Source organism: Chelonoidis abingdonii, chromosome 7 (genome assembly GCF_003597395.2).
Source record: "Chelonoidis abingdonii isolate Lonesome George chromosome 7, CheloAbing_2.0, whole genome shotgun sequence".
Classification (NCBI taxonomy): domain Eukaryota; kingdom Metazoa; phylum Chordata; order Testudines; family Testudinidae; genus Chelonoidis; species Chelonoidis abingdonii.
Window position 1 is genome coordinate 44182327 of NC_133775.1, and position 18840 is coordinate 44201166.

Sequence of the window (18840 nt, forward strand, 5' to 3'; positions counted from 1 at the left end):
GCTAACTCTGTCACTACAATCCATTGTTAAAGTGCCCGCTCCATCCTTTGTTCACCTCATCTTGATTAATACTATCACACACTGTTCAGAGACCTCTACAAAATTACTATAGGAATTACTATAACGAATGATCCTCCCCGTGGAGTGCATCCTACATAGATATGGCCTGGAACCAAATCCCTGAGTCTGAACAAGCCAGAGCTTCAGGGAAGTTTAGATCTGGGATCAGAACTTTCTACTTTTGTGATTGATTACACAGATGAATTAGTGTCATACTAATTCACTATTTTCTCACTGATAGGGACTGAGGAGGTGCTTTTAACTCCAACGATTTAACATTTTTCTTTTTACTCCCCCCCATTCTCAAAGATTTTCAAATCTCCTTCCACTGGAGAAGGACTGGCTATGCTCACTCTGGAGACCATCGGTGTCACTATTTCAATTGCCCTCAGCGGTTGCTAGAAACGATATAGTGTCCTCTCCCTCCAGGGATACTGCTTCTGAACTACTTCCATTGCTTGTTGGTTCCAGAGCTATACTGGCACCATTCTTGTGATGCTGCTACCAGCCTGCCAGTCCATTAGCTCATGATTTGGCAATGTCCCTCTTTGTCTTTCGGGAAACACTATATTAAAGAATGAGAAAGGAAAACATTTCCCAAGGAAGGGTGTAGGTGTTAAAACTGTGTGAAACTCAGCAATTTTGGTTCACAAGGATTAATAGAAGGTGTTCTCCTTGCTGTGAGGATCCTCATCCCTATATATTTTTTTGAGTTTTAGATTCAAACTCAAAATCTCAGTAGTAAACTGGTTTTGCATTGAATGCATAGTATAGCAAAGCCTCCTAAGCAAACACTAATCATGCCAAGGTTGCTGAATATCTTGGCCTCGGGTTACTTGAAAAGTTCAGGATCCTTAGCAAACCTTTAGATGAACCTGAATTTGGCATTTGTGATTAAGCCTGCAGTCTGGTGAATTTTGTGTAATTTGGGATGTCACTGTAAACTTTTAGCACAGCTAGAATGAACACACCATTTTATTATCAGAGATGATAGACTGTTAAGGACAAACCTAACTGTTTTAAATATGTGGGTTATGGTTCTGTTTTTGTCTTCCCTTTTAGTCAGAGATAGTTAGATCAGATGAGACTTGGGCAAACCTGAATACAAGAGGACAATAAACCGAACAGCAAAACAATTATTGCTATACACTGTTTGTATTCACCTTGTCCCAAATCCTGCACAAACCCAATTGGGGATAGACAATCATGTGACCTGTTTTAGTCAATTGGCCAAATAGTCAACAATTTAAAAAAAAATCTCAAAAACCTCTGAGTTTTAGGCAAAGTTGTGACTCATTGCTTTTTATCTGAATTGATTTGACCAAATGTGGTGATCTGGGGTAATCTGTCTGTACAATTTTATGAATTAAGATTGGTGCTCTGGAGTTGTTCTTATGAAAATACTGTAGTTTTGAATACCTCTATGTAAATGTGGAATTCACCAGGTACTGATAGGGCCTATAGCACATACAGACCAGACTAGGAATGATGGAGAGTAGTTAACCATAATGATTGTACTCTGCCTGCATAATAGGTATGCTAAGAAAGTTGGATGATGCAAGGACTGCCAGTTTTTTCCAACCCCTCAACTGGGGACTGGCCTTTAGAGAAGTGGAAAATCCCCAAAAGCAGAACAAAGGACATGTTGTTGTTATATAAAGGACATATTGAGATATATAAACTAAAAGGACTCGGAGCGAGAGAGACAGGAAGGTTTAGGTAGCAAGAGATGAGTCGGGCATGCTTTCATAGCTGGGGGAGGGGGAGGGAGCTCTCTGCTTAGCTGCTAGAACAACTAAGGTCAGAGAAAGCGAGAGACTCCCTGGTTGAGAAGTCAAGCCGTGAGCTGTAGCAGAATATGCCCAGAGGACACCTCAGCCCAAAGAATGCCATAGCGTGGTGAAGAAATTGAGGCAGGGAAATGTGTGTAGAATTCATTATTTTTATATAGATCTGTGCATTTCTTGTGTTTTTAAAGGAAGAATGATAGTTTTAGAAATCTCGGCAAAATCTGTCTGTGTTGTTCTGTGCCTCTCATGAGCCTTAGAAGAGTTAAGCTGTGGACCCAGAACAACTGGAGTTCTGGGAGACAATGTGTTTTAAGTTACAGGAGAATATGGAGGAATGGTCAGTATTGGTCACGAAGTCTCAGCTCTCAGGATGAAGTGTTAGACAGGAGAATCTGCATCCCAAGAGTGTGCCTGAAGACCTCAACCTAGTGGCAGCCTGTGGACTCTGTTAAGACTCCAGCAGCTTAAAGCACACAGGATACTGTAGTTCAATTCCCTCACAGCTGGTCTGATGAATGTCCAGGAGGGGGAGCTCAACTAGATTTGTAACACCATACTAAAAAAGCAGAGGATTTTACTCAGGGCCGGCCCAAAAGATTTTGGCACTGAGGTGGGGAGCTCAAACGATGCCCCCATGTCCCCTCGCTTGGGCTAAAACTTTGAAAGGTCTCAATTCTGCCTTCTTTCTGTTCTACTCTTCTCATGGTACTGCTCTGCTACCTACCTCAATAAAGGAGAACTAACAACTTAAAATACCTGTTCAAAAATTTTAAGTAACACTTAACTTTCAAACGCCTGAACAGCAAATGTAACTTTTCTTGTCTGCATAGTAAACACTGACATTTTTATGTTTGAATAATTAAAGTGGTGCTTTCCGTGCCTTCTCGGCTGCAAAGATTTGAACTGCTTCCTGAAGGTCCACAGTCTGGGTCAGCTCATTCTTTGTTGAGATGGTTGCAAGGCCAACCAGCCTCTCCTGTGTCATTGTGGAGTGTAGATGTGTTTTTATTAACTTCAGTTTGGAGAAGCTGCGTTCTCCACTGGCAACTGTTACAGGAAGTGTTAGAAGTATGTGCAGAGCAACAAAAGCATTTGGAATGAGGTTGGTCATCTTATTTGTGCACATATATTCCAGAACAGCCTTTGGAGTTGATCCTGCTGAAATGTATCTTGAAAGGGCTTTCAGTTCATCACCTAAATCAATCGCATTAATATTGCGCATGTCATCATGTGTCAACATTGTCTCTAGTGCCCTGCATTGCTGATTGTAGATCTTCTTCAGGTATAGGGAAGAGTTTTGGAATATCATACAATATCCCAAATATACTGCTGTGTTCCTTGAGCTGCATGAAACGTCCTTCAGCTGACTGTACTGCACAATCTAGCACCTGGTTAAAGAATTCAACTTCTAATTGTTGTTTGGAGTCTCTTATGGGATTATCCCATGCCTCATAATCAAAATGTCGTCTTTGGTGATTCTTGTATTCTTGAATGGGTGGGAAAATAGATTCAGTGTGAAGTTCCTCTGCCAACTTCTGTGCACTCTTCAGAATGTTTTGAAATCCCTCATCTGACCGGTAAGACTGTAGGTATGACTTTGCTTTGTCCAGTTGTTCCATTGCTCCAGATATATCAAGGTCAACACCTTGGAGTCTCTTGCTTACAACATTTATTTCAAACAGTATGTCATGCCACACAGAAATTTGAAGTTATGTATGTTTCTGGTGATTCCATTTCCCTCTGCCACTCCTCTACTCCTCTCATAGCATTATCCTCCAGAATGGCAACTATGGCATCATCTATCTTCCCAATTTGGTGTTTGATAGGCTTTATCGCCTGCACATGACTTTCCCATCATGTGGCACTCAGTGGTTTCAATGTCAGAGGATGTACATGGCACAGAGAGGATGTTCCCAGATGTTGCTTCAAAATTTGCCATTGATGAGTTCATGCAGAGAAAAATACACAGATGCTTTGAATTATATTAAAAAATTCAGCAGCCTCACTAGAAGCTGATGCTGCATCACTGACCACCAAGTTCAATGAATGAGAACTGCATGGGACAAAAAAAGCTCAAGGGTTTAACTCTCGGATCCGTGTCTGCACTCTTCTGTTCTTTCCCCTCATGTTGGCACCATTATTGTAGCCCTGACCTCTCATGTCAGCTATCGCAATTCCTGTGTCTTCCAGCTTTTTAAGAAGCACATTTGTCATACCAGCACATGTAGTGTCATCAGTGTCAATAAATTCTAGAAAATGCTCTCTGACAGTCACCATTGCAGGGACATTTTCATTAGGTTCTGTTATCATTACAAAATGCACCATTAAAACACACTCTTCTCTGATATACACTTTTCTTCAGGAATGTGCACGGTTACATCCATTTGAGATGGAGATATGGATGCTGCAGTAGCTGCCAGGTCACCTGCACTCTGATTAACTGGAAGATCGGGCATCTCCTCACCACTATCATCTTCACTGAGGCTGGAAGGCTCACCATGAACATTTGTGTCTATGTATCTCAGGAGAGCTCCTTCCTGCTTAGGTAGAAAAGCTTCCTTTGCTTGCTTGCTTTTTCTGAATGCTGCCTCAGCAGGGCATTTTCTTCTTTCACTCATAAAGTGCTGTTCTGTGCCAGCTCTAGTGGCTCTCAACACTCAGTTGAAGGGGACAAATAAGCAGGCTGGAGAAAGGCCTGAGTGAGGGAAGATATCAGGGTCTTAAGGGCCTAACTGGCTCCTACTACTTCAGTTGACTGCCTGTTCCCCTCAAGTGGGTTCAGGGAAGCAGCAGGAAACAGGAAGCTCCCTGAGAAGCTGGTGTTACTCAGTCCAAGCTCCTGGGGGTGCTAGAAAGGTACATAAGAGGCGGCTCCTCCTCTCTCTCCCTGCAGCTCCTGCTGCTTTCTGTTGTTCCCTGTCACCTTTTCTCCTGTCTGCCTGTTATGTCTCTTGTGCCCTTCTTCCTCAAGCACAGCACTTCACCTTCTCTGTGCATCTAGAGCAGACAGAATACATATGCACCAGCAGCAGACACAATTTTCTACACTCTGGCACCCCTCCCCTCCAGTCTGGCACCTGAGGCGGCTGCCTCAATAGGCCTCATGGTAAAGCCATCCCCGATTTTACTGCAGCTATAAGGGGAGCATGGGTAAGATCAAAATGAATAACTCATGTCCTGGCAGCCTGGGCAATATATCAAATGTTGCACATTAACTACTGCAGCAAAATGCATGAACAATGAATAGTATTCTGTAGTAATTTGTTATGTCTACTCCTTGAGTTCTGAGTACAAGAAAAATGGCAGCAGATTGTTATGCAGAGAATCCACTAGGATAGCACATAACCCTGTTGAAATTAAAGTTTCTCTTTAATAGGAAATGGTTTGTTACCATCACATACCATGCACTTAGCTTCTGAAACCTGGAACATGGAAAGCAATGTGGCAGTAATTTGCAATTAACTAATACACTGCAAATCATTCCTTGGTTGTTTTGTGTTATGAAATTTGGAGAGATGTAAAATGCACTTGTGCTTGTTTATTTCCTTTTGAAATGGTAATTACTGTTGCTGAGCGGCAGCACTTAGTACAGAATATGAAACGTGCATAGAATGGAACTCATCTGTGAGGAACTGCTGAGGGATCATGATTTGAAAAAGTGCTTTCTTGAAACACACATGCACGCACATGCGCGCGCGCACGCACACACACACACACACACTTTATGAAACTCCAGCCAGCTAAATAAATAAAACAAGGCCTTTCTGTGTAAGCCTCAGTGCTTGCTGCTTTGCCTTTGACTGTGCTTTTTCCTATCAACGGCCGGGTGGAATGTGGCTGAAAAGAGGGAAGTACAGCTGTGCAGCACTCCAACTGGAGCCCCTAGACATACTGTACTTGATTCGATGCCGTTGAAAGGTGCAGAGTGTGCTTCATTCAACTGGCCCAGTTCTGCTGACTGGGGTGGAGTAGGTGAAGTTTATGACACTTGTTCATCCTGCTCTTCCCATGGCTTTGGAGAAGGTTGGCATCACTAGCCAGGAGCGCTCCTTTCCCTTTGAGAGCATAATGGCTGTGATTGTAACCAGCTCATGGGCAAAGGTGCAAGGTGCTTTCTGGACTCTCTTAACTTTATTACCTTGCAGGGCTAGTCACAGGCTAGCTCATAATGTCTCCAAGTTAACAAAGCAGACTATATAGGACTCCATTTACCAAGAATGATGGGCTTGTATTTAAAGTTAATGACAGCCAGAAGTTCAAACATTTCTCTTGAAAGCTTGTATGTTGCCCTATAATCTTGCTTATAGCAAGGATGATGATGATAAATAATATCCATAGCGCTTCTCAGTCAAATGACTCAAAGTACTTTCCAGACATTGAGCAATTTAATGTCATGACAATTACTTAATGTAGGGATTATTGATGTGATGTAGGCATTATCTGCATTTTACTGTTGGGGAAATTGAGGCACAGCTTTACATCTTGGGAGCTGGGCAGAAATCAACAAGCACACAGTATGCTGCACAGTAGCAGAGGTTGGAAGTATTTTGGTCTAGGACATTGGCACCCTAGAATTACTAAAAACATGGTAAGCCCTTTAGCATCAATGTAAAGCTGACAGACAGTTTCTAAGCATCAAAAAATCTCCCTGCATAGTAAGCCCTACTCTGTTTATCTCCCTCAGATGTAAATGGGGTGAGTTTCTCCTGCCAGGATTTGAACTTGTGGTTCTAGCAAGTTTGGATATTTTAAACCTGATGCTTAGAACATTCAGCCAGTCTCTCTGTAAAATAGTTTCTTTTACTCTTGAACTTTTAGGCCTCAATTTCATTTAAATAGATGGCCTTTTAAACTGAGTGCTTTAAAATTACAAGTGGCAAATTACTTATACTGGCATAGATAGACCAGTTCCCTGCTAATGCTCCAGTGGATAGGCCACTAGCAGAAACGGGCACAGTCAGTGGAGTAGTGCGCCTTCCACTAGCAATGAATTTGACTCAATATTGATGGAGATCAGAGTAGGAAGAGAGTGCATACCTAGAATCTACCAGCTGTGTATTTGATTTCGGACTATTTACTGTCTTTTACCAGCTGTCTCAGACTGCACAAGTCATTTTATCTACATTATTTGTAGCCAATCTCTCTCTTTCAGAACAAGAGTGCTTCTGACCTAGTTAAACTCCTGCTATTTTGAAAATGATTAATAAAAAAACACCACCTCTTGGAGTCTGCACACTCACTTGTTGCCCCGTAACCAGAAGGATAGAGCCTTCTTTCCCATGTACCACTTGCCGGTAAATGTGATCTAGAATTAAGAGTTCACTCCAGCAATTCTGAAGCAGCTTCATTTGGTCATCAACCTGTAAAACAAACAGGAAAAATTGATAGTATTACTTTGGTAATAACTCTTATAAAACTCATATTGCACAGATTGCTGAAGGACAACAGGGTAGCATACTACTCTTTTTAGTTGTCTGGTTAAGTTTCAGGTATTCAGATTTAATGTTATGAGAACTGAAGTGATGTCAATAATTATTGGTGTCAGAACATTGATATCGGAGCTAATAGGCCTTTGTCAATAGATGGCACCATCTATGATTAAGTAGAACATTTACAACTGATTAACTGCTAGAATAAGGTGATCCATGAATACTAATAACCAAATTATACCGGACACTGGGTGAAATGCCCACTGATCACTAGGAGCAATTAATTTTATTTTTCCACTTATTAGCTGCTTATCTCAGACCAGCATTCTTTTCCTTGCTCAATCACTAGCCTGCTATGTTACCTCATGCCTCAGTTTCCCTATCTGCAAAATGTAGATGATACTCATTTTCCTTGAGACTGCTTTGAGATATACGAGTGAAAAGCTCTGGAGAAGAGCTGAATATTATTACATGCCTATTACGTTATTACGGTGATGTTCTTTTAAACTGAAGCTTTCACCATGGATTAATATAAATTGAATAACTGAGCTTGACACACACTTTAAAAGAAGTAATTAAAGAATTTTAGGGCTTCTGACAAAAGAAAATCAGCTTTGGGGAGTGGATCTTATTTGACCTACAGAACAGGCACAGAAAATAAGTGCTAATGCAAAGCTTCTCCATGCTCCCTGCCACTGAGCCTCACTCTATAGACGTACTGGAGAATCAGCAGAGAAGTATCAAAATCTCAGATGCATTAACAAGCCCAAGTCCAGGGTTAGTCCCGTGACAAAAAGCAGGCTGATGAAGTAAATACTGCCTCTATCAGTGGTGGTGTTACACTGAAAAAGGAAGGATGCTTCCTCTCCACAGTTTACTTCTAGAAACAAAATGGAGCAGGATGGTCTCAAGCAGGAAAATAAAATGTATGTACAAGCAGTAGTCAGAGAATTTGTACAGTAGTAAGAGCTGTATCACTGACTGCATCTGGCAATAGCAGACACATATCTGACACTAGTTCTGATTCTGACCTCCCAGAGTATTGTCCAGGCACTGAAACGTAGCAATTGCAGCAATTATAATGAGTCAGAGAACAGACTGGAAGAGACTGAGATTTAAAGGAGTCTGTCTTCTCCCAAAAGGGAGGAGAAGAAAAAATATGCAGAATAAAGGGTACATTTCCTGTGAGTAGTATACCATACTGAATACAGAGAGTAAGCAGTGCCAGAATGAACCTAGAGGATTCATGGTGCTACTGTATACTGAAACCAAAATTTTCAAAATGGATTCCTAAATTTAGGTTCCTAAATTGTTTAGGCAACTTAATCCAAATGTGCTCAACATTTGAAATCAATAGGTGTTGCTATGTGCTTAGCACTTCTGAAATTCAGGCTATGGATTTAGGAGCACTCATTTTTGAAAAACTTAGTCTGAATATACAGGCACGACACAAACTAAACCAATTCTATGGCATTAGGTAGTGGGACCAGTGAAAAATAATCCTTTTGAGAGAAAAATGCAGGTAAAGTGCACAATGTCAATGTTTTTCTTATAGAAATTGGTCCAGATGACATAGATGATACAACATAAACAGCCATAGACGTGCAATTGTAATAAGACTGTATAATAGTCATAGATGAAGCTTCAAAAAGAGTGCTCATACCTTATTGCCACATTGTTAATCTTATTTCTATACTTAGAACATGTTGAGAAAAATTTTGTAAAACATCTAGAGAATAATGGTACTATATTTAATATCTTTATTAATGCTCAAGAAGTGGGGGCATACTGCACAGAACCGAAATTTGAATAATACAAAAGGCTTGCTCCAACTACCATTAAAATTAAGGGAAAACAGCATTTGCTAAAAGTGGTTTGCCAGAATGAGTGATAATAGCGAATAGCAAATTAGAAAGAATACTTTAAAATATGATACGGCTGCAAAGAAGTGGTTTGCAGTATGAGGCTGCAAACAAGTGGCTTGCAGTATAATGTGTATATATGCTATGCAGCTTGGGTTGCTTATGTAAAGAGGCACCGTCTTGTGGAACAGGATGGTCCCAGCAACTGTATTTCTCAGTGAAAATGGCGTGACTGCAACTGGAACATTGTGTTTAGTTTTGGACATTTGTTTTTTTGGCCAGGAAAAGAGTGAGAAATTGCAGGGGAATCATATAAAAGCAGCACAATTACCAAGGAGTGGAGAGTCTGACTTTTAGGGAATGATTAAAGGTCTGACCCTAAAGACTCATTACAAGCAATATTTCTACTGACACAAAGTGAAGTTTTGCTTGCTTAGGATACTGCATGATTATGCCGTAAAAGAATACATATTTGTACAGTAGTTTTGCTGGGCAACAGTTAAATGGGAAGCATGATAAGATTCAACAAATATTTAAAGGCTGTGAACATCACTGATGGATAGGAACTGAGGATAATTAAAATATTTATAATTCAGAGAAATAAAACAAAATTACAGAAGGGAAAATTTAAGCTGAATATCTGCCTAAAACAATTTCTTAGAGACAGACCTATTAGGCTGCAAAACAGCCTTCAAAGGAAGCAGTGGACACCCCACAATTTGATACATTTAAAACTAGACTGGGCAAAGCACTAGAAAAATGTATTTCAGGGAACAATCCTGGATAACTGGAGAGCTAGAGTAGGTGATGTAATAGGTCTTTTCAATTGTTAACTTCTAGGACTCAATGAACTTTTTATCAGTTGCACCCTTTCAGACTTAGGCTACAGCCAACAGAGTGGTACTATTTGTATGGTTTGCGTAGCCTAAGAAACTGAAAGCTTTTATTATAAGTATAGCTAGTAGTGCTGCATATTATTAAGGTTACCTGACAGCTCCCATTATAAGTTCCTGTTTTCAGTTGCTTATAATTTTGTGAAATTTTATCTATTTGGGCTGAAATTTTCCATGGTGGTTATCTGTCTCAGTCTGCATTGTTGTGGAAAGTTTCAGCCAAAACAGTTCAACCAATTTCCAAGAATGAAACTAGGGAAAAATGCTTTGTTCCTCCTCTGTTAAAAAAGAATCCTGGTGACTTTTTCATTGAGAACCTCTAGCTCTCCCATGATTTGGAGCAGGAACTTGAATTTCACCAGAGCGGCAGCCTTTGTACCAGGGATGTATCATGTATCTTTTTCCAGCCCCGTGAAAATCTGCCCAAATTTGGTCAAGTTAGAAGCCTTTGGAGAATTGCAGGTCACATATGCTCAGTACAGACTTGTCAGATTTTTAGCAGCTAAATTTCCTGAAGATTCTGTCTGTACTCAGCATGTTCCAGCCTAGTGCTGCACAGAGATTCTGCTGCAATTGCAGCTGGGGTGTTGCTGGCCATGCCAGCTCTGAGTCTGGGAACATTAACTGAGAGCAGGGAGGCCATCTATTCTGTGCTCTCTGTAACTCCTCTGCTGGGCACAGGCAATGTGGAGAAAGCTGCCTGATTCAAATGCAGAAGGACAACAGGTGGACCTACCTGGGGTGGAGGGAAGAGTTGGGACAAGGAGCCCGGGGGTTGGAAGAAACAGGGACTGGAGCTTGGTGTGGGTGGGAAGGTAGAGGGAAATGTGGACTGGGAGTAGGGGTGACTGGAAGTAGACTGTGACTAGGAGCCGAGAATGGAGACTTGGACTGGCTGGGCAAGGAGACTGAGAACTGATGGAGGGAGGGAGGGGAGTCAGATCTGACAAGGAACTAGGGTGCAGGGGCAGAACGGGAAATGGATAGGCAAAGAGACTGCCACAAGAAGCTGGGAGACTGGACAAGGAACTTGGTAAAGGAGATGCAGACTGGGAGCCGGGGGGGGGATGAGGAACATGGGTGAGGTCAATGGGGGTAAGGGCAGGCAAGAAAAACAAATCAGATGAAGGGTGGGATGGGGGGAAATGGGACTGTCTTGGAAAAGAGACTGGGACTAGAGGATGAACTGGGAATGGCTGGACAAGGAGACTGGGATGAGAAGCTTGAGGAGTGAGAACTGGGACTGGCAACATGAGGAGAACGGTATTGGCATGGGGAGCCAGGGATGGGAAAGAGACAAGACTGGAACAGGTACAGGTTGAAGAGGATGGGCAATGGGGTGTTGCTTGGCAGGGAATGGGTAGAAGAGCATGTGCTCACTAGACCACATTCCTCTTCACAGTCAGTGGAACCCAGGATTCCTGAGTCTTATCATTCCTTTGCTGTCAGCCAATACCTGTAAAACTCACTGCCATCTCCTGCTATCCTCCTCACAGAGGTTGACAGCCTACTACTGTTACCAGTTATTCCATTAGTTTAAGTGGCAGAGATACATGGTAGAGATTCCAGCCCAGCTGGTGACCTACATAGGTGTCAATTTGATGCCACATGATGGAATTTTGTGGGTTTGTTTTTTAAAACCTAAGAAATTACACAGAAAGTCTACATTAAAATTGCAAGGTCAACCACTCGAACGTTAGGAAATGCCAGAACTCAGGTTACCTGTGCAACCTTAATTTGGCCCCATTGTGCTTATGCATTATGATAAGTCTTTAATTGCACAATCACATACTATTTTTTCCCCAGAACCCTGCCTCATTCAGTGCGCAAGATGGACCTGCTTTGGGAATGAATGAGGGTTCTGTGGTGAAGAAATTGCTGACTGTAGGATAGCTGCTTCATTTGTTGCAGAATTTGGAAGGTACATACTATTTGTAATACTGGGGCCAGCGGTTCTAAGCCTGCTCATAACTAAAGGCTAGTCTCCTCAATTAAGGGAGGGCGCCACTAAGTCCAGGTTACAGCTGATTGTTGGGGACAACAAAGGTGAAAACAGGAATGGGAGTGAAGTTAGAGGCTGAAAATTAGGAACCAGAAGAGGAAACTGGGCTGAGAGCCCCACACAGTACTCACTGCTTCTCAAAGGAGATCAGGAGTCAGTGGACACTGCCCAGAGGAACTCTGCTCGGAGATGTGAGCAGACAAGGGACTGGAAATAGGCTCCACAGTTGCAGAGCACCCCCACCCTATCCAGCTTTCTCCTCCTGGTATGATTGATGGCCATCTTGGCCAATGCCAGGAGGAGGTTGATGAGGAGGTCTTGTGATGCAGGGTGGTGGATGGGGTGTGCGAGGATCAGGAGATGTGGGGAGAAGTGCACAGAGAACCTCTGTAAGAGGTTCTGGAGGAGCTGGAAGAGGGGCTGCAACCTGACGCATTATGTAGATTTGTGCCAGGGTCTCCCTCTCACCACAAAGGGGTCAAATGTTGGAGGAGTTTGGGAACTGTGCCATGTACATACTCATGCTCACAGGTCTATGGAGAAGCTGTCAACTAATATCCCTGGTGTGCGGTGGATTGGCAGGTGTGTAATGAATGAGGTGGGAGATTGTGGGAAGAGAAGAGATGGACTCACAGTTAAGGCATGTGAATGCTGTCCTAGAAATTTGGATTCTATCCCTGCCTCTGCTACAGGGTTCTTATGTGATGCTAGCCAAGTCACTTGAACCAAACTTTTTACAGGGGTTTAATAGTGTATTCCTCATTATCCGTGTCTCTGAGTTGAGATTCTGGGGTCTGATTTGCAAAAGTGCTAAGTATTCATAGCTGCAGCTGAAGTCAATGAGAGCTGTGCTTTGAACATATAAAGTGCTATATTATGGTATGTACTCTGAAAAAACAGGTCCTACGTGTCTCAACGTGTGCACCAAAATTAGTGGATATTTTTTACCTTAATTTCTCTGTGCCTCAGTTCCACATCTGTAAAATGTTCCTTCATCTCACAGGCATGTTGTGAAAATAAATTCTTTAATATTTATCAAGTATTTAGATACTATAGTGGTGAGCATCACAGAAAACCCCCTCAAGGAAATTAATACTTCTGTCTTCAGAGCAGAGTTTGAATAAATGTATAATAAATAAGGCCTGGGGACACACATTGAACAACATATAGAAAAAATATTGAATAGTTTCTTATTCAGTAAGCACCATCCATTTGGTGCACTGAAAAAAGCAGTGGTCCTGTGGAAAAAATAGTATGTGATCGGGTAATTAAAGACTATGTCATGATGCATACACACAAGGGGGACAAACTAAGGTTGCACAGACCTCCTTTATTCTGGCATTTCTTAACTTTTGAGTGCTTGATTTAGCAAAAAAAAAATGTTGTTCTTCTACGTGTTTTTATGTGAATAATTTAAAATGGGTTAAAAGACCCCTTGCTGTATTATTACAATCACAGTGTGCAAGCCAAGTTAATATATGTACGCTCAAATATCAGCTCCAATCCATATATCCATTGGCAATAGAGATGGAGGAGGGAAAGGGAAGTAGACTTAGTGGATGGATATATTACTAATCAAAGTGAAACTGGAGCTATCACAAACTCAGCCTTGCTCCTGATGCTGTGTGTGGCCATGATAATTCATTTCTGTTCAGATGGCAAAGCAAGGCTGAATGTACATTAAAAATGTTTCTTTTTCTCTGCCCACAACATGTATTTGACACCCCTTACCATTTCAACCAAGCAACATGTTAGCTGGAGAGAGGACTGTAAATTACCACATTCATATACTCCCCTAAAAGACTATGGGTATGTCTACACAGCAACCCACCCTAGGCCCCTGGCAGCAGTGAGTCTCAGAGCCTGGGACAGTTGATTTGGGTTTATGGGACTCTTACTATGGAACTAAAAGTAGAGTCCAGGATGCAGCCCAAGTCTGAATGTCTACATGGCTATTTTTAGCCCCACAGCCCAGGCCCCAGGAACCTGAGTCAATTGACTTGGGCTCTGAGTTGTAGATGTACCCTATGGGCCAGATTTTAAATGAATGAAATTACTTGGAATTTACACTAGCATTACTGTATTCAGAATCTGCCACTGTCATCTGAATACCTGAAACTCTGCTTTGTGGTCTTTTGCTATAGTCTACTCTGCACAACAAGGATTATAAAACCATTTAAACCATGCTGTACATATAATAATCTCCAACATAAATTGCAAGTCACACATTACTGTGTCTCTAACTGTTTACCGCATAATAAAACAAGCTTTGGAATAAAGTTTAAACATGCAGTCTTCATGAGTAACAACTCGTAACTGGATAAGAGGCCGAAATACTTGACTCCAGTAATACAACTGCTCACAGAATATGTTTAAAAAAAAATCTACCTCAGCTACAGGCAGCAACTTTTGTGAACAAACTACACTTTGCATTTCTGGTTTTAGAAGGATCCAACAGCAGCTAACATTATCAAAGCTTACCTCCCAAGTTTTTATCATCTCATTACAAAATCAGTGCTGGGAGATGGCAAATTCACAAAAAAAACAAACATGTTTTCACATAATCTGCTCCTGCTGTTGTACAAGATTCATAAAACTAGCAACAGTGAACACCTGCCAGTGGCTCACAAACTCTGCACCTATTTTAATTTAATGAGTGAGGGCCATAAAATCAGCAGAGAAAAAGCAAAATACACATTAGTTCATACTTGAGAGAACCTAATTGATGCATCTCTTTTGACATCTATCAGAAAGGCTGGTAGACCAGAAGATGCTATAGAGTTTGCATAAGAAGGACACAGAGATGAATTTTAAGGTCGTGGTGGTCTACTACATCTTATGGGACATGATCATTTATGGAATACTCCTGTAAGCTTTGGTAAACTGGGAAGAGCCACATAAGATATTGGTGTTAGTGGAGTATAAGTGAAATAAACTTAGCCCCACAGTCCATCACTGGAAAAAAAAAACATGGTAAGACAAGATGATTGATTGATCAATGATGTGTATAAAGCCTATAAACAAATAAACTAGGCGTGGTATCAAAGATTTTTAAAAAATTGCACCACTAAACCCCAAGGACCTCACTACCTCCATGAGTATGTTAATAGCCAAGTTATTGTACATATAACCCACCATAACCAAAATCAACCCAGGGCTAAACTAAGTAAGTGTCACTAGCATTGTTTCCTGATGGCTACCAATCTCAAATTCTGGTGGACTAATAAGTGGAATGGATTCTCACGATGAGGGGGGCCTTCTGCTGAAAAAGCCGTACTGCTCATCCTACCAACTTTAATCCTATGAACCAACTGTAAGATCATGCCAGCAAATTTTAACAGGATCAGTGTGCTAAAAGGTAAGAGGTTGTCTCTTGTTTAAGTGGTCCCCAGACTGTTCAGGACTTTATATATCATCATCAACATCATCTTGAATCACACTAGGAAGTCAGCTGAAAACCAGTGCATAGACTTGCACTATTAGATGAGAGGAGAGAAGACATACAGAAGAAGGTAGAAGTCAGGTAAAACCCTGAAGGCAAGGACGATAAACCTTGACTTGATGTAGACTTGAAGGATTCAAGTATAAGAGTGTGTGTGTATGAGTGCACATGTGTGTGTGTGTGTGTGATGTGGTTGGACTGATGAGTGAGCAAGATGATTTGGCCATAGAGGAGGTTACACATAATTAGAGTGAGAGGTGGCCAAAGCATGGACCTGTGGAGTGTCTTTTCTCCTTGACATGGATGTGGACACACACAGGTTGGGGAAGAGACTAGAATGGAGGCTGGAGCATCATCCTTCGAACAGTGCAAGTTTATGCATTGGTTTAGATGGGGAAGAAAAGAGAGACAGCTACCCTTTGACCCCAGATTTAGAGTTAATGGGGGGAGAGAATACCCTGGTATAGTCCTTGGCATCTGCCTTCTGGTGAGTGGGTGCCTGGGAATGAAGCATGGGAAAAGGAGTTCAAAGGAAGTAGAGAGATCTAGGAATTAAAGCTCCAATAAATTTAGCTCAACCCTTGTCTATGTGATGTTCTTGGAAGCCCAGTTTAGAAGAGGAGACTTAGAATGAGAGAACTGGGAGCCAGATGTAACCTTGTGTCTCTTGCTACTTGGACTATTTGTGTCATCTCCTTCTATAAGTATAGAGAAATACATAGTTGTTCTAAACACCCAGAAGAAAACGTCCACTATGCTGCCTATCAGCTGCTTCTCCAACGGCAGTCTCTGCATTTAACAACCAAATATCAGCCTGGAAAGCACCTGGCATGTGAAATACTGAATGAAAAGCATGGCCAGCTTAATGGTGGGCTACATCTGACTATTAATTTGCACATGGAGCTTCCACTGATGGGTGTTCTGCGTGTCGGCTGATGGCAGGATACAACCCTGTATTTGCTGATGAGGATTTAAGAGTTTTTCATTTCAGAACTGGCTCAGAATGTGTCCAGTAAATTTAAGATTGTTCTTAATTACCCAAGTGCAAGTATGAAGATAGGACTCCTTGGTTCTATGCCTGAGTTCCTCCACTGACTCACTGTGGAAGCTTGAGCAAATTACTTATGGCTCAAAGCTATATTTAAATAAATGTTTGGAGCTCTTTATGAGATAACTATGATTAGAAAACAGCTATGTGTGAGAAATATATTAAATATATACTCATTTTATTTCTGTTTATTTCTCTTACACAGTATAAAACATATAAAAGGATCCAGTGTAGGATATTTTTGTGTGAGGTAAACACATCTTCTGTCAAAAATGTAAAGATTTGATTCTGAGCATTATGGCATCACAGTACTTCCAGAATCAGATCTGTCTCAGGATTCCTGCCTAATTCAGGCCCAATCCTTTCCCAAAGAAATCAACGGAAATTTGTCATTGACTTCAGTGGAGCAGGAGCAGGTCCTTGCTGACACTGCAATACATAACACATACTTATCAAATCCAGTTAAAGGAAGGACTTATCTAAAAAAATTTGGCTACTCATCGTAAAAATGATCTATGCTGGTGTTATAGATGAGGGAGGCTAGTGCAATACAACAGTAGTATTGTTGGACAGTGTATACTTCCCACAGCACAGAATGTTAATCATTAGAAACTTTTGTTTTCTCTGAAGAAGAAGAATGCTGAAACTGGCAAACAATAAAATGAAGAAAAATGTGTATGTTTTGCTGAAATGCACTATAACCTTATCAAAACCACACTGTATCCTTCTTTTTTAGAATAGCGCTTCACAACACTTATCATATTGTAATCAACAACTGCAGCTCTGTTTCAGTTTTCCTCTTGAAGAATTGTTGTTCAACTGGAACTTGATGAATGACCTTTATGAGTTTTCAGGGATTACACATTTTTGTGCATTGTGTAAAGGTATATATTTTACTTATAATTACTGTTGCAGTTTTTTCTAAAGAAAGCAATCTGTGTCCCAATTTTACAGCTCCTTTTTTGAGGATCCTATTTCATGCAAGCATAAGTTGCTTTTTAAGTTGCTTCAAATGCCAATATATTTTTGTGACCTATTTCTAGTAAAAATTCAAGAGGGTATCCAATGACTGAAATTAAAATCTAAAACTGACAAGATAAAAAGTTATAAGTGTTGGCTTTGGTTAAATTGTTTTTACTTATGTTTCTAAAAGTCAAGAAGTAACTTGAAGCATTCACATCAAAATGCTGCTTTTTATTTCCACGGCCATTGAATAGCCATTTCCCAGTGAATCTGAAGTGATTAAACATCTGTCTGAACTGTTCAGCCTGAAGCACAGAAATTCAAGGGATGCTGGAACTTTCTTCAAGAGTGGTTTGGAGATCACTCAAAAGTCATTGCAGATCTACAGCTAAAGCAGTTATTACATTTTCTTATGCTATGGTGAAGCAAATCTACCCATATCAAAGTGTTATAAGACAAATGCACTTGAAGGGCCAATTTCTGCCCTGGAATGCAAGTGTAGCTCACAAATTGTTACATAGGTGGGGAAGGGTTTGGTAGATCCCGATGGGTCGCTGGTAACAATGACAAACTCTTGCATACAGCGTTGTCTTCTGAATGCAGGGTATAGCCGTCTGTGTGGTTTTAAATGACAATGCATATAACTTTCTGAATCAGTGAACACTATTATAAAGTTTGATATTATCTGTATGCTCAGCCATAAAGTGCTACAAAGTCCAAGAAAAAATGATTTAATATTAACTCTGATTGTTCCAGCCATCCACTTGGAACTGTAGTAGAAACCTATCTGCCAATAAAAGTGCCCCTCCTAATTAAGGGAGAGGAAATATGTTTACAAAGGAGGGTGCCAATTCACCATTGCCCTGTACCTGTTGTATTTATACCAGTGCAGTGTGGGTATCAGATCCATTCTGATTTGGTAGCACATTATGTCCGCTTGGTGTTTCTGTGAATGGCTCCTGCAGGTGCAGGCAATGGTGAATCTGGCCCAGGATAGCCTCAGGTGGGCAATGGCTATTCCATTGTATTTCAGCACTAGTAGATATACTAGTTAACTGTACATTTTATCATGATTTGTGTATGCCAGGTGCTGCTCATTTATGGTCTGTATAGGTGGCCTTACAAAAAGTTTTAAAGATATTTTTCTGTTTTTTGTTTTTTTGTGTTTTTAATATTTGGAATACCAAGCCCTGGCTTCCTCCTGTCAGTCTGTGGAGGACTTGGAGAGTGACACCTACATTATATCTTCCCCTCAGCTAACAGTAAGGGGAACATCAGGCTAACATTCCCTCCAAAGTCACCCTTGCTCCAGGGTGATGTATGATGCTTTTTGTTTAGTAAGGCCTGAACA

At 41.1% G+C, this 18840-nt stretch overlaps 1 protein-coding gene across 1 annotated transcript in view; it reads right to left on the reverse strand.

The window, feature by feature from the left end:
- The window catches only part of NR5A2 (nuclear receptor subfamily 5 group A member 2), a 104022-nt gene that overhangs the window by 39105 nt on the left and 46077 nt on the right, over positions 1–18840 (reverse strand). The window contains exon 5 of the mRNA XM_032773492.2: positions 7091–7210. Coding sequence (XP_032629383.1) covers positions 7091–7210 — 120 coding nt within the window. The remainder of the gene's footprint in view (positions 1–7090; positions 7211–18840) is intronic.